The 14,124-nt window shown below is 55.0% G+C and overlaps 1 protein-coding gene across 4 annotated transcripts in view; it reads right to left on the reverse strand.

The window, feature by feature from the left end:
• Nucleotides 1-876: 876 nt before the first annotated feature.
• Nucleotides 877-14,124, reverse strand: part of Abcc3 (ATP binding cassette subfamily C member 3) — a 41,940-nt gene continuing 28,692 nt past the window's right edge. For 2 of the 4 annotated variants that reach the window (XM_004859735.3, XM_004859736.3), the window contains exons 20-31: nt 13,982-14,093; nt 13,685-13,823; nt 13,383-13,590; nt 12,962-13,272; nt 11,757-11,956; nt 11,529-11,655; nt 10,149-10,250; nt 7,375-7,521; nt 7,126-7,284; nt 6,412-6,578; nt 3,425-3,619; nt 877-1,426 (exon numbers count right to left, since the gene is read on the reverse strand). In XM_004859735.3, coding sequence (XP_004859792.1) covers nt 1,318-1,426; nt 3,425-3,619; nt 6,412-6,578; nt 7,126-7,284; nt 7,375-7,521; nt 10,149-10,250; nt 11,529-11,655; nt 11,757-11,956; nt 12,962-13,272; nt 13,383-13,590; nt 13,685-13,823; nt 13,982-14,093 — 1,976 coding nt within the window. In that variant the 3' untranslated portion in view covers nt 877-1,317. Of the gene's footprint in view, nt 1,427-3,424; nt 3,620-6,411; nt 6,579-7,125; nt 7,285-7,374; nt 7,522-10,148; nt 10,251-11,528; nt 11,656-11,756; nt 11,957-12,961; nt 13,273-13,382; nt 13,591-13,684; nt 13,824-13,981; nt 14,094-14,124 lie in introns of those variants that run through there. The other 2 variants (XR_002387710.2, XR_002387712.2) reach the window with 2 other exon arrangements.

Genomic DNA, 14,124 nt, shown 5'->3' on the forward strand with positions numbered 1-14,124 from the left:
CACTGTCACCCACCGCAACCGGGCACAGCAGACCAGGGGCAAAGGTGCAGGAGATGGGAGTGAGATCAGGAGAGTGTTGGGCACGGGGACAAAGAAACTTCCAGATAGAAGGCCTGCTGCCAGCTGGACCCTGACCTGCAAAGGCAGAATAAACTGTTGGCTTGCTGGAAAATTGAATTTAAGCCAGGTGTGGTAGTGCACGCCTATAATTCCAGCCCTCTGAGAGGCTGAAGCAGGAGGATTGCAAGTTTGAGCCCAGCCCAAGGAACTCAGGACACCCTGTTTCTAAATAAAAAAAATAAAAAGGGCTGGGGCTGTAGCCCAGTGCAAAGGCCCTGGATTCAGTTCCTAGTACTGAAAGAAAAAAAAGAATAGCCACTCCCCCATCTCCTTTGCTAGCCTGGGATGGGAGGGGGACAGCTCTGGGCTTCTCTGCAGGACTGAAGACTGAGCGACTTGGAGGGCTCTGGTTATGGGACCTGTCAGGACCTGTCCATAAAGGAGCAAAGAAGGAAGCAAGGAAGGAAACCGCCCTCCTCAGCCCTTGGAGAAACAGCCCAAGGCTGAGGGACAGGGGAGCAGGGAGTTGTTCTGAGCTGCTTTCCCAAGAGGCCGCGGGTCAGATTTCAGGGCCTTTCTTTCTCAGCTTTTCACGGTATCTGCACAGCAGAGCCAAACAGCTGGCAATTACCCACTGAATTTTGGCCGTGAAGACTGTATTTCCAGCCGAAAGCTTCAGGTCCAAACCATTAAGGTGACTACAGCCACACAGCTCCTCCGCTGAAGCCCTCCTTTGCTTTTCCCTGTTCCTCCCAGGCTCCTCTGAAGGTCACAGTCCCTAAACCCCATGAACAGGCAGAAAAAGGCGACGCCGGGGTGTGTCTGCTGCTGACCACACAGCTTTATTCCCTCAGCACCGTGTTCAGTCGCAGGCAGGCAGCACCCGGAGCTCAGGACTCGGTTCCCAGGCCAGCCTGACCTGGCAGTCTTCCGTTCCAGGAGGGAAAAGCTTCATTAAAAAATACTTTAGAAAATATGAACAATTCAAGGCAGGAGAGAGGTCTCTCCATGGAATGATTGTTCAAAAATAGTGAAGTGCAGAAATAAGGCTAGATTGGGAATCAGGAGACCGAGGTACTAGCCTGGGCCCCGCCTACTGCGCTGTGACTGCGGATGTCTCTTCCTCCTCCTCCTCCTCTTGGGCCTCGCTTCCTTGCTTACTTTGTGAGGCTCCTTCCAGAGGCACAGTCCGTTCTGTGGACACATGGTGTCATTTCCCTTCCAGGAAAGGCTGGGAGGAAATCCCGGGAACATATTTTAGGCAAGTCCCGCATCCCTGGCCATCCCGTAGAAGATGCCTCTAGCTGCGATGAGATTGGTTGGAGTATCAAATTCAGCTAATGCACCTCTGTCCAGGACCAGGACCCTAGGCAGAAAAGACAAAGAAATGGTCAGGTCTTCACCAGCCCAGGGTTCCTCCTGCCCCCGGGCGCTGACGTGCCAGTCCATCCACTCCACCAACCCACTCGACACCACAGAGTGTCTCGTAGGTTCGCTTGCAGGCCTGGTTATTTTAGCCCTGCTTTAGCTCTCCCAGCAAATGAAGCCGTTTCTGGGATCAAACACAAGGTCCTATTCATCTCTGGTAGTCTGGGCTCCAAAAACCTTCCCTAATGAGCCCTTCCCTCTCCGGGGTCACCAGACGGCAGCAGGCTGTGTGTAGGGAGCCACGGGCCTGCGCACCGGGCCCTGCGCGTGCACCTGCTTTGTGCCAGTGACAAAGGCACACGGCAGGAAACCGGCTGCAGCGAGGCCAGCGCTGGAATCTGGGGCTTGGGCTGCAGATCTGGCTGCGACTGTGGGCGGATATCCCGCCCACACGCACAGTCCGGCCTGAGCCTGGCATTAACCTCCCACACCACTCAAGGGTTCGCCTGGTGCAGAGCCGACAGCTAGGACTGCCCCGGGGCAAGGTGGGAGGGCCAGGGCCTTCTCCAGCCGGCAGAGCGGCTGCTGTCTGGCTCCCACTGCTGGGCTGCCAGAAACTGTCCTGGGAAGAGGTCTGTGCATAGTGCTGCCTGGCCACTGCCAAACGGGAGCCCAGGAGACCGCCCCTGGAAATCAGTCTCGTGGCTTCCCCTGGCTCTTGGGCATGCCAGGTCCCCCAGGTCTGGACCAGTGGGGCCTATTCCTCTCCCCTGCCCTGGCCTGTGCGTCTCCAGATTCATGGCATGTACTCCATCCTCTGTCCGGAAGTTTTCAGCACCATCCCTTCCTCACTGCCCCACTCGACCCCTTGCACGTCTGCTGGCTGGTGCTGCCCTTCCTCAGGGAAGAAGGTGTCCTGGCTGCCCCGTGTGGCCCAGACTCTTGGACCCCCGCTTCCTTCCTACAAGCTGGAAGTGCAGGTTTGCAGCATGTCTATTTGATCAATTTCTGGCTGCTCTACCAAGGTGAGGCCCAGTCTCCTACCCTAGGGCTGCTGGGAAGGAGCCATCTTTGGTTAGTGGGAAGGGGTCCACTCAGGCCAGTCCCATCCCTGGTCCGGGCCCAGGGCCCAGCACTCCCCTGTTCTCCCGCTCTTCTCTACCCTGTGGGGTCCTGGGTGGGAGTGGGATGGGGCTGCAATGGACACAGGGCAGCACTAGGCACTCTTGCTGGCCTCCAAGACCCTGCAGGCTGGGGGGGACCCCATGAGAGAGCCAGAAGGAAGTCAGAAGTTGTCCAGCGCAAGGCCCCTTGCTCTTTATCTGGGGGACCAGTGGAATAAGGGCACCTAAAGGGGCGTGGAAGCAGTGACATTTCCCAACGTCACCGAAGTTCAAACACATCCTTTCACTGAGATCCCGATGATCATCCTGAGCGACATTATCATTTCCATTTGAAACATGCTCAGAGAGGCTTTGCAACTTGCTTAAGGTCACACGGCAGTGAGCAGCCACATGGGGCCCAGGACTCAGTCCTCTGGCTCAGACTCAGCGCTGTCCCCACCACAAGGCCTCAGCTCCTGATGCTGTAGTCTGGATCCAGCCCCCAACATAGGGACTAGGCGTCCCTTGCATCCTGAGCCACCTTCTCACCCGTGACCTGGCGTGGTCACTGTCAGTGTGCAGTAGTGAGGTGCAAGGGGGCTTGCAAGGGATGTGGTTGGGACAGGGACCCCTTCCCTTCACCTCACCCATTAACGGGTGACCTGCCCCAAGTCCCAATGCTGAGAGCCCCACTGAGCCCTTTTCTCACATGTGGGTCACTCCCAAGGGTCCCTTGTGTCTTAGAACACTTCACTGTGTCCCCTCCCCTGTGCCCAGGTAGCCCTGCTCTGTGCTGCCCCTCCTCACATCTCAGGAAGCCTGCCCTGCCCCCAGGGCTCTCCCTTGCCAGACCCCCCTGGCCTGCCCTATCCTTCCTGCTGCCCTGGTCCCACCTGGTGTAGTCCATGATCGTGTTGAGCCGGTGGGCGATGGTCAGCACAGTGCAGGTCTCGAACTGAGTGCGGATGGTGGCCTGGATGAGGTTGTCAGTCTCCAGGTCGATGGCGGCCGTGGCTTCGTCCAGAACCAGGATGCGGCTCTTGCGGAGCAGGGCTCGGGCCAAGCATACCAGCTGCCTCTGGCCTACACTGGGAGAGAAGCAGGCAGCTCTGTCTGGGCACCCCACCTTGTCCTCACCTTGCTCCCAGACCCCTCTTCTGTCACCACTGTTTCTTGTCAGCCCTGGACTGGCTTTCCGGCTAAGCTCTTCCATTTCCGCCATAGCCCAGCCCTCCTGGGACCCAGAGTTGAGGCCTGGACCCCTCAGGAATAACGAGGGGTTTTGGGGGGCAGTACATAGAGCCAGTGCTAAACACCATTGTGAAACCTTTCATCTGTTTCTGGCACCCCCACCTCCACTTTCTGTGCTTTCTTCCCTACCCTCACTCCTTATCCAGTGCTGTTTCCTCACTTTACTCCATCAGTCACTCACACCTTAGTGAGAATATGCGTGTATTGTTCTATCTGGGTATTTGCATATAAGCTACAATATGCCAACTTGCTGAGCCTATAGTGACACCATTCAGGCAACAGCTCCCATCCCCATGGCAAGTACAGGCCAGGGCTCTATTTGGAAGACAAGGAAGGCACAGGGAAGGGGAGGGCCAGAAGACTCCCCATGTTTGTTTACAGGGAACCAGGAGGGGCAGACACATAGCTTAAACCTCCTGCCTTGGACCTCAGAGACAGTAGACAAAGCAAGGCTGTGTTCCCAACCACAGAGGCCACAGCACCCCTACACCCAAGGACAAATCCCTCAGCCCTTCCCAGAGGGGTGAGTCACCACAGCCACAGTGAAGGCCAGCCTCCCTCCCTGGCCCTGGCCCACAACTAATGAAGGTTTTGGCAGCAGAACGAGCCGCCAGCTAGGACTCAGAGCTGATTTATGGGGGGACTGGCACGAGCTGGAGGTTGCACTTGGAGCGGCCACGGGCTCAGAGGGGGAGGAGAGGAGCCGACTCCTGCCTCCCATTTTGAGGTGTAGGGGCTGCAGGGATGCGCTGGGAAGGGCTGGCAGCACAAAGGACAGGAGAGAGGACCAGGAGACAGCCGGGTCCTGGGTCCTTCGCTCCCTGTGAAATCCAGTGAAGATCTGAGTGGTTGCAGGGCTGCTGGGGGCAGCAGTGCTGTAATGCAGCTAGGAAAGGCTGGGACAAAACCAGGTTCCCTGAGGCCCTGCCCTGCCCCTGGCTTCCAGTGCAGCTTTGGGCACATAATTTCATACCATGGAGCCTTATTTCCGCGCCACAGGACGGGGTGGCCAAAGTATTCTGAACACTGTTAAATACATAGCAAATGTGCAGTTCTTTGTTTTGATTTTGGAGGTGGGGGGTGTCTGTGAGTTGGGACTGAATATAAAAATGAAAAAGGGCTGGGGATGTAGCTCAGTGGTAGAGTGCTGGCCTAGCATGTGTGAGGGCCTCTATCCCGGTACTGCAGAGACAATACACACACACACACACACACACACACACACACACACACATACACATGCACGTGCGCGCGGATGGAAAGAAAGAAAACGAGAAGCAGGGAAGGCAGAGGAACAGCTGGCGTTTCATAGGCATGCATCCAAGCGCATCCAAGCGCCTTTCGCTTCCCCACAAGGACCCGAAGCCTTCCATGGTGGCCACACGTGGGCCCTGGACGTGGCTCGCCAGGACGGAGGGTGGTGTGAGGAGGACGTGTAAGGTACCTGCAGGATTTCGTGCCCCCACGAAAATGAGCAAAATGTCCCTAATGACTTTGACACCATGACGTGCTAAAATGGTATTATTTTAGATATACAGGGTTAAATAAAATATAATTTAAAAATTCATTGTACCTGTCTATTTTCTGTTTTCCTTCCTCCCTCCCTTCCTTCCTGCTGCTCTTCCTTTTCTTTCTCCTTCCCTCCTCCCCTCTCGTCATTCTTTCCTTCCTTCCCTTTTTTTTTTTGGTACCAGGGATCGAACTCGGGTCCTTGTGCTTGCGCAGCAGGCGGCGAAACCACTGAGCTAAATCCCCAGCCCTCTTCCTTCCCTTTTTTTAAGAGACAGGGTCACCCAATGTAGCCTGGGCCAGTCTTGAAGCAATGGTCCTACCTCTGCCTCCCAAGTCGCTGGGATACAGGCATGAGCCACTTCACCCAGCCCTCACTCCCTCATCCTCTCTCTCTCTTTCTCTAAATGTGGCTATTAGAATAAATTGTAATTACACCTATTTGGCTCCCATTGTGCTTTTATTGGGCAGTGCAGTGTGAAGAGGTATGGACTATGATTATCCCTATTTTAGAGTGAAGGAAGAGCTTAAGCAACCTGCCCCGAATCACGCAAAATCACACAGCCAGAGATGTAGCTCAGCAGTAGCATGTGTCGGCCAAGCTTGCATGATGCCGAGGTCCTCTCCCCAGCACAAGGGAAAGAAAAGGTCATACAGCTAACACAGGCCTAAGGATCTCAATCTTTAGGCTTTGTAAGAGTGGCTCCTAGCCAGGCGTGGTGGCCCACACCTGTGATCCCAGCACTCAAGGGGCTGAGGCAGGAGGATTGGTGTGAGTTGGAGGCCAGCCTAGGCCACATAGTGAGTTCAAGGCCAGCCTGAACTACATAGGAGAGCCTGTCTCAAAAAAAAATCAAACTAAGAGGGGATGGGGTTTCGGCGGGGGGGTGGGGGTGGGGTGGAATAAAATAAAATAAAATAAATTTATTTAAAAACTAAAAACCATTTAAAAATAAAACATAAAGGCCCCTATGCAACCCTGGAACCCTGGCTGAGATGGGGTGTAGAGGGGAGGAGAGGAGGTGCCCCGGACTCGGTGTCATTCTGAAACCAGGCCTTCTAGCGCCCACAGGATCCCTAGGAGGGCCTCGGGCCTGACCTGTCTCCTCCACGCTGTTACCTGAGATTGTCCCCACCCTCTGTGCACTGGAAGTCCAGGCCTGCAGGCTGGGACCTCAGAAAGGCGTGCAGGTGGGACAGCTCCAGGGCTCTCCAGATGTCCTCCTCTGAGTACTGGCCGAAGGGGTCCAGGTTCATGCGCAGGGTCCCTGAGAACAGGACGGGGTCCTGGACATACAACAGGGCCTGAGAGAGGCAGCTCAGGGCCCACAAGGAACCCTGGGCCCCAGGCGCAAGGAAAACAATGAGATGAGGGTGGCAACATCCTCACTGGGTCCCCAGCCCTCCAGGAGGAAGACCAGGTTGGAGGAGAGAGCAAATTGCCTGCAGGGGAGTGATAAACCCCAGCTTTGGCAATCACTAAGTCCTTCACTAAAGCAGGAGCCAGAGCTACAAATCTCACTCCGGAAGTGTCCAGTCAGCAGAAAAAATACCCCGGGGGAGCCAGAAAAGATGCCGTGCAATCCTGAGCCTCAAAAGCAAGAGACCAGGAGAGAAGGTCTCAGGGACGGGTGGGGGCTGGGGAGGCCCTTGCTCCTTCCCCTTCGCTGGCCCAGCACTGGGTCGCTCCTGGGTGGCCCTGCTCTCTGCTATGGGGTTCTGTCCCCCACACCCCTCCCAAGGCCAGGCACTTGGCTTGGTCCTCAAGCTACAGAACAGGGGTGCCTCCTCCCCCATGGACACCACACCTGGCTGGGCCGGGGCAGGCTTATACCTGTGGGATGATGGTCAGCTGAGAACGCAGGTCCTGGAGGCCAATGTCTGCCACGTTGAGACCGTCGATGAAGATGTCACCCTCTGCTGCCTCCAGGATCCGGAACAGGCAGAGGGTCATGGATGATTTGCCAGCCCCAGTGCGGCCCACGATGCCCACCTGTGGGGGTGGGGGAGGGACTGTCAGGGGAAGCTGGAAGGGCACAGCGGTCTCCCCTAAGGCCACAGTGGCCTCCCCAAGCATGGGTACCTTCTCACCACCATGCACACAAAGACTCAGGTTCTTCAGCACCAGCTCCAGGCCTGGCCGGTACCGCACGGAATAGTTCCGGAATTCCACCTCCCCTCGCTGGGGCCAGCCTTCAGGAGGGCGGCTGCCCTCCACCACCCAGGGGGCCTGGCAGAGGGGGAGCGGGTCTCAGCAGGGTGGCACCTTCCCCACCTCTCTGTCCAGGCCCCCTCAGTCCCCATCACTGTGGTGGCCAGAGTCCTTTCTCTTCCTTGCAGCGCTGAGGATTAAAGCCAGGGCCTTGCACATGCTAGGCAAGTGCTCCACCACTGAGCTGCATCCCCAGACTTAAGGCTCTGACTTTTTCTCTGTGCTATGGATTGATCCCAGGACCTTTGCCCTGAGCTATATCCCTAGTCCCTTTTCTTTTTTACTTTTTTGAGACAGGGTCTTCTGGCTAAGTGGCTACACTGCCTAGGTTGGGCTTGAACTTGTGTCCTTCTGCCTCAGCCTCCCAGAATGCTGGTTATAAATGCTTTTGCCACCATTTCTTTGACTTTATTTCTGCTGAGCTGTTCCAAAACTTCCCATCCTGTTCCCTCCCACTCCTTCCTCATGCCCCACACTCCTGAGGAGGCTGCCCTGCCTTCCCTAGCACCTCCTTCCCTCACTTTGTCCATCTAGTTGCTAAGTAGGACTTGCCGCCAGGCAGTGTCCCCAAGGAGACAATGTTTTTGCCCCAGGAGGTTACATTCTAGCCCAGGTGCTAGAACACACAAGCACAATGCTGTGCTGGGCTGCCCCAGGCTGGTCAGGAGCTTCCTGGAGGAGGTGCTATTTAGTAAGGGCTGCAGGGAGGGACAAGGCTGGGGTACCAGGTACCTGAACACAAGGACAAGTGCAAAGGCCCCCAGGTGTGTTCTTTTTTTTTTGGGTTTTTTGAGGCAGGGTCTCCCTTTGTAGTTCAGGCTGTTCCTGAACTCATGATCCTCCTGCCTCAGCCTCCTGAGTGCTGGAATTACAGGCGTACACCACCAGACCCAGTCTCCAGGTGTGTGTGTTCTGAAGTACAGAGACTAGGGTAGGAAGCAGCAGGCTGAGACAGGGTGGGGGGTGGCGCACAGTGAAGGGACTCACAGGCCACTTCCAGGACTATGGCTTTGCCCTGAGCAAGATCATCAGGGCCACACACAGAGGCACAACAAGATCTGGTGTGTTTTGAAAGGAGGAATAATAGGACCAGAAAGCAGGCTGCAGGTAGCGGGTGAGATCCAGGGTAATGAGACAGTCGGGAGAGCATGTGTAGAAGATGATTTAAAACAAGTTCGCGACTGGAGGAGAGTAGAGAACTGGGGCAGCAGGATGCAGGGGGCAGGGAGGGCTTGTGTGTCTAGAATGGAACATGGAGGAACATTTTTGCACATGGATGGGAATCATCCAACAGAGGGAGCAAGACTGACAGAATCAGGCATGGGTGAGGAACTGAGTCCTGGAGCTGCAGCCGCAGGAAGAGGCAGAGGGCTGGAGTAATGTGTGTTCAGAGAGAAGGGAAGATGGGGTGCAGGGAGAGGAGCAGGGCAAGGGCTCTGGGGGCAGGAAGGCTGAGGGAGCACATGTCTTCTAACCCAGTTTCTCCTGGGTGGGAGTGTCAGGCAGGGTCACCAGCTGAGCACAGGGAGATGTGGCTGAGGACAGAGGATGTTGCAAAGAGGTTGCTCTGAAATTGGGAACATGAGCTTCCTAGGGAAGCAAACAGGAACCCGGCAGTGGTTGCACACATGAAGTACGGTCACTGATTCCCTCCAGGCAGCTGTTCTGTGCAAGGATGAAGAAGGTGGACAGGAGGGATGTAGGGGAGAGGGTGGGAGAAAGGAGGGGGAAGGAAGTTGTGAGCATTCATGTTGGTAGGGCAGAGAATCTAGGCCAGCTGGGAGGGAGTTGAAGCCAGGGGAGACAATGGAGAGACAAAGGTGCATCACAGTCATCCCAGCAAGGATTGAGTCCTGTGGCAACACAGGACTTGGAGCACATGAGCCAGGAGAGATGGGAGGTGGTCTATGAAATTGACACTGAGAGCTTAGAGATGGTGTAGCTGCAGGGCATGGCAAGGTTGGGGGTGTGACCATGGCAGGGGCAGTGGAGAAAGTCTGGACTCCCCAGGTGAGGGCTCATAACAAAGGGCATGAGGCCCCACCTGGACTCCTTGGACCAGCCTGGTCCCTTTTGCGGCAATGCTCACCTTCCCCTGCTCTGTGCCACCATCTTTCCTAGTTGGTCAAAACCCAACCATCTTTCTAATCTCAGCTTGCTCCCTGCTCATCCCAGCTGCACGATCTCCCCTATCTGTCCTCTTGCGGTGCACCACCCCACAGCTCCTGTCCACTGCAGAGCCTGCCAAAGGTCTCACCTTCCGTCAGAATGAATCTGCTGAGGGCACTGTCTTGCTAAGTCTGAGCCCTTCTACACCTCCCATCATTAACCTCTGGCTGACGCTCTGAGGGTTGAATCGTAGGATGAATGGATGGATAGATGGATGGTTGGATGGGTGGATGGTTGGTTGGATGGATGGATGGATGGATGGTTGGTTGGATGGATGAGTGGATGGATGGATGGATGGATGGATGGATACATGCATGGATGGTTGGTTGGATGGATGGATGGATGGATGGATGGATGGATAGATGGATGGTGTGCTAACTAAACAGTTGGCCTCAGTGTGAGGGCTGGTGAGTTACCAAGCATATGTCCTCAGCCATTCCAGATTACCCCTGACCTGTACTCATCCCGGGACTTACCTCAGTCTCTGTCTTCGAATACACCTTGACTCTCTCCACAGCTACAATATTAGACTCCAAGTCTGACATCACTCGTATCAGCCAGTTCAGAGACATTGTCACCTGGCCAAAGGGACTGGGTTATGGCAGGGCTCCACTCAGCAACAGTTTCGAGAAGAGTTCCATCCTTGATCAGGCTCCCACCAATGAGATGTTATCCTATCTGTGACCCACAAGTGTGCGGACTGAGGCTGTCATCACAACTGTGCCTCAGGCAGTGACAAAGCAGACTTGACCAAGGACTGCCTCACTCTTCCTTTCTCAAATTTGAATATATTTCAGTCTCCCCAGAGATTCTTGTTAAGATGCAGCTTTTGATCCAGTGGGTCTGAGGTGGGACCGGAAAGTCTTCATTCCTAACAATCTCCCAGAAGACAGCAATATGGCCAGCCCAGGGACCACACTTTGGGTGCCAGAGAGTCTTGGGAGAAATGCAGAATCCTGAGCTGCATCCTGGACCCAGTAAATCAGAATGTATGTTTTAACAAGCTCTCCAGGTGGCCCGCACACATTTGTGTTTGAGACGCCAGGCCTGCCTGGTTTGCCTTTTGTTCAGCAAAGCATTCAAGATTTGAGCCACCTGAGGCATTAACAATTCACTCTGCTTTACAAGAATTCTATTTGCAGTTATGTAAGTCTTTGCCAATACAGGCTGGTGTCAGAATGACCCAGCTCACCTGCAGCTCAGGCTCCCATCACCTGATCTATCTGTTGTCCCTTGGTAACCAGGGCCTCCCAAAGATTTTTAAACCATAGATCTTCAAGTCTCTTATATAAAATGGTGTAGTATTTGCATGTAACCTCTGCACGCCCTCCTGTGTGCTTTACATCATGTCTAGATGACTTAGAATACCTAATACAATGCCTACACATCCATCCATTTGCATGGATTCAGTGTAGTACTTGCCACTGCAAATTTAAGTCTTCCTTTTGTGAAAGATTTTGAATTTTTTTTCTCAACTATTTCCCATCTGCAGCCAGTTGAATCTTTGATGTAGATCCCACAGCCCCAGAGGGCTGACTATACTTTCTCTGGGGGATATGTGCACACATCCAGTATACCTCAGCCCCACACTCTCCTGCACTCAGACCTCTGTCAGGCTGACCTACATCTTGCCCAGACACAACAAGTTCTGTTTGTCCTTTGGGGCTGACCTCCAAGATTGTTTCTGCAACAACCCAAGAGCCCAGACACTCCTCTGGGCTCTTCAGTATTTTGCTCCTTCCACCAAAAGGCCTTTGCCTCCCCTGCTGATGGGAGAGTTTCCCCACATCTGACTGTGAGCTCACATCTGACTGTGTGCCAGTTGGGACCCTGCCCAGGGACCCAGCCCTCCATACCTGTAGGGCGTAGGATACAGAAAGGCCCACCAGCCCTGGACTCAGGCTGCTCCTCCCAATCACTGCAAACATGGCAGCGAAGAACACCATGCAGTTCCCCACAAACTCCACACGCATGCTCAGCCACCTGCAGGGGGCAGACAAGGAGGAGATAAAGTGTTGTGGAAAGAGTCGGCTTTCCCTTTAGGCAGAGAGCTGCTGGAAGTTCTGGAAAAGGAGGCTTCTGACCGGTTAGAGATGATGTAGCTGTAGCAGCTCTTCTGATTGGTGTCCACCTTAATATCACTGAGAACCCTGAAGTCCTCAGTGCGGCCATAGGCCCGGATGACACTGGTGCCAGTCACCGTCTCCGAAAAGTGGGAGAAGATGGGTGAGCGACTGGCTGATTCCAGTCGCTTGAGCTGCCGGGATGTGGCCACATAGAAACGCTGGTGGGGAAGAAGAAAGGGTCCGGGTCAGAACCTTGGAACCCCCAACTCGGTCGTCCTGCTCCTCCAAGCCATCCTTGTGCCCCTGGGCCTCCTCCCAGCCAGCCTCACTCCTCCCATGAGGCTTGGCTGCCTTCTCCTTCCTTCCCTTGGGACGTGGGGTCTTGATGTACATTCTACCCTTTCCCTCTGATCAGCTTCCTGTCTGTCAAGCTACTTCCTCCACGAAGCCCTCCCCGAGTACTCCCCAGGGGGAAGGTGTGCCTGGATCACAGCACTGACCTCACTTAGCCTCATAAGTAGTGAAATTCCCAGCTCCACGTAGGGACTCTGGCAATGTAGTCAGTCAAATAATTTTGTAAAACTTCCAAAAAATAGATAATTTTGTATTATCCCTTTTCTGGAAAAGCCCTTCTATCTCTGTTATTTCAGCTTCAGTCCCTCAAAAACATGATTCTTTTTTTAGTTTCCATCTTCTACCTTGTGGGCCCCCAGGGTAGCTGGGGCTGTCTGCACAGGAGGGGGCACTGCCGGGTCATGATCTCCGCCCCCGAGACCCCACCCGCACTGCTCGTCGGTGGAGGAGCAGGAGCCCAGGGCCTGCCTAGCCTGGATGTTAACAATTCATGTACATTACAGACACATGCATGTTTAGAGATGTATAAAAAGAAGGGGAGGATACTGACTGTGTCCCAAGCTGTTAACATTGTTTTTCTAAAAAACAGCTAACAGGAAAGAAACCCGGGCCAATCGCAATTTATAAGTATGCATTTTATCCTCACATCGACAAGATGAGGTAGGTTGTAAGAATCTATCTTTACAGGGGAACTGAAGGAATTTCAATTAAGTAAAGTAACTGACTACTGTTCCTAACACACTCCATCCCAACCTACCACTTGTTCAGCAGCCTAGAGAAGTGCCCCGCCCACAACAGGCCCCGCCCACAAGGAGGCCCCGCCCACACTAACACCTGGTTCACACCAGAGCCCGCCCCCACCCAGGCACCTGCACAAAGATGTAGAGCACAGCCAGCGGCACAATGACCACGGTGAAGAGCGGTGTGCTGGCCATGATGACCACGAGGATGGAGAACGTGTTGTGGAAGACATTGAACAGCGAGAGAATGGTGGGGGCCAGAACCTCATCGATGACATAGATGTCCTTGGAGAAGCAGTTGAGGATGCGGCCGGAGGGTGTCGTGTCGTAGAAGGACTGTGGGGATCTGATCTTGTTTTGCAGGAGTTTGTGGTGCAGCAGGCGCGCAGCCTGGACAGCACCCACTGCCATTGTGAAAGCTGCAACCATCACCAGGATCCCTGTGGAGGAGGCAGAGGATGCTGAGGGTCTGGAGGGACAGTGATGTGGGTGGGGGCGGCACAGAGCAGAAAGAGAGGAAGGGACAGGGGCGCCGGGTGAGGGAATTCACCTTGCAGAATGCCCAGGGTGGCATAGACACCCAGCCTCAGGGAGGTGTTGTTCTGCCTGCTACCCATTGCGGCCTCGTTGGCCCAGTCACTGAGCCACACACTGGCGCCGATGGCGGCTGCACTTTGGGCCGCATACAGGAGACAGATGGCCAGCGTGGTACAGAGCCCCACGGCCTTGGCATAGTCCCAGAACACGCTCAGCTTCACCTGCAGGGAGTGGCGTGGCAGTTGGGCTCAGAGGACTCCATGAGCAGCTGGGGGCCTGCTCATCGGCCTCTGCAGTCCGTGTCCACCTACTCACCCTGCCAGTCTCCACCTTCTCCTCCTGGACGAGCACGCCGGCCTCCATTGCCTTCACCTGCGCAGCCTTCTCTGACACACTCAAGTGTCGCCGCAGCCGAACCTGGCCCTCCCCATCTGAGGACATGCTGCTGAGCTGTCTGTGGAAGTAGCATGTCAGACCCAGGCAGGTGGCCTCTGACAGTGGCATCCCAGGCTGTGAGGATTGGGGGATGCCTACCTGCACCCCACTGCCAGGGCCCTGGAGCCCTGCTGCAGCCTTGTGGGGGCTGGGGTGCAGGGGCTCTCAGGGGCTCACCTCATGAACTGCTCCTGGACCTCGTACAGGGGTGGCTCGGTGTCTGTCAAGTCTGTGTGGGTGCTAAGCGTGTCCTCAATCAGCAGCACCTCCTCATCTTCCACTTCTAAGGCTGTGGAGGGGAGAGGCAGATGCACAGTTCT

This window comes from Heterocephalus glaber, unplaced genomic scaffold (genome assembly GCF_053883595.1).
Source record: "Heterocephalus glaber isolate CG9 unplaced genomic scaffold, H.glaber_assembly_v1.0 deba00001773, whole genome shotgun sequence".
NCBI lineage: Eukaryota > Metazoa > Chordata > Mammalia > Rodentia > Bathyergidae > Heterocephalus > Heterocephalus glaber.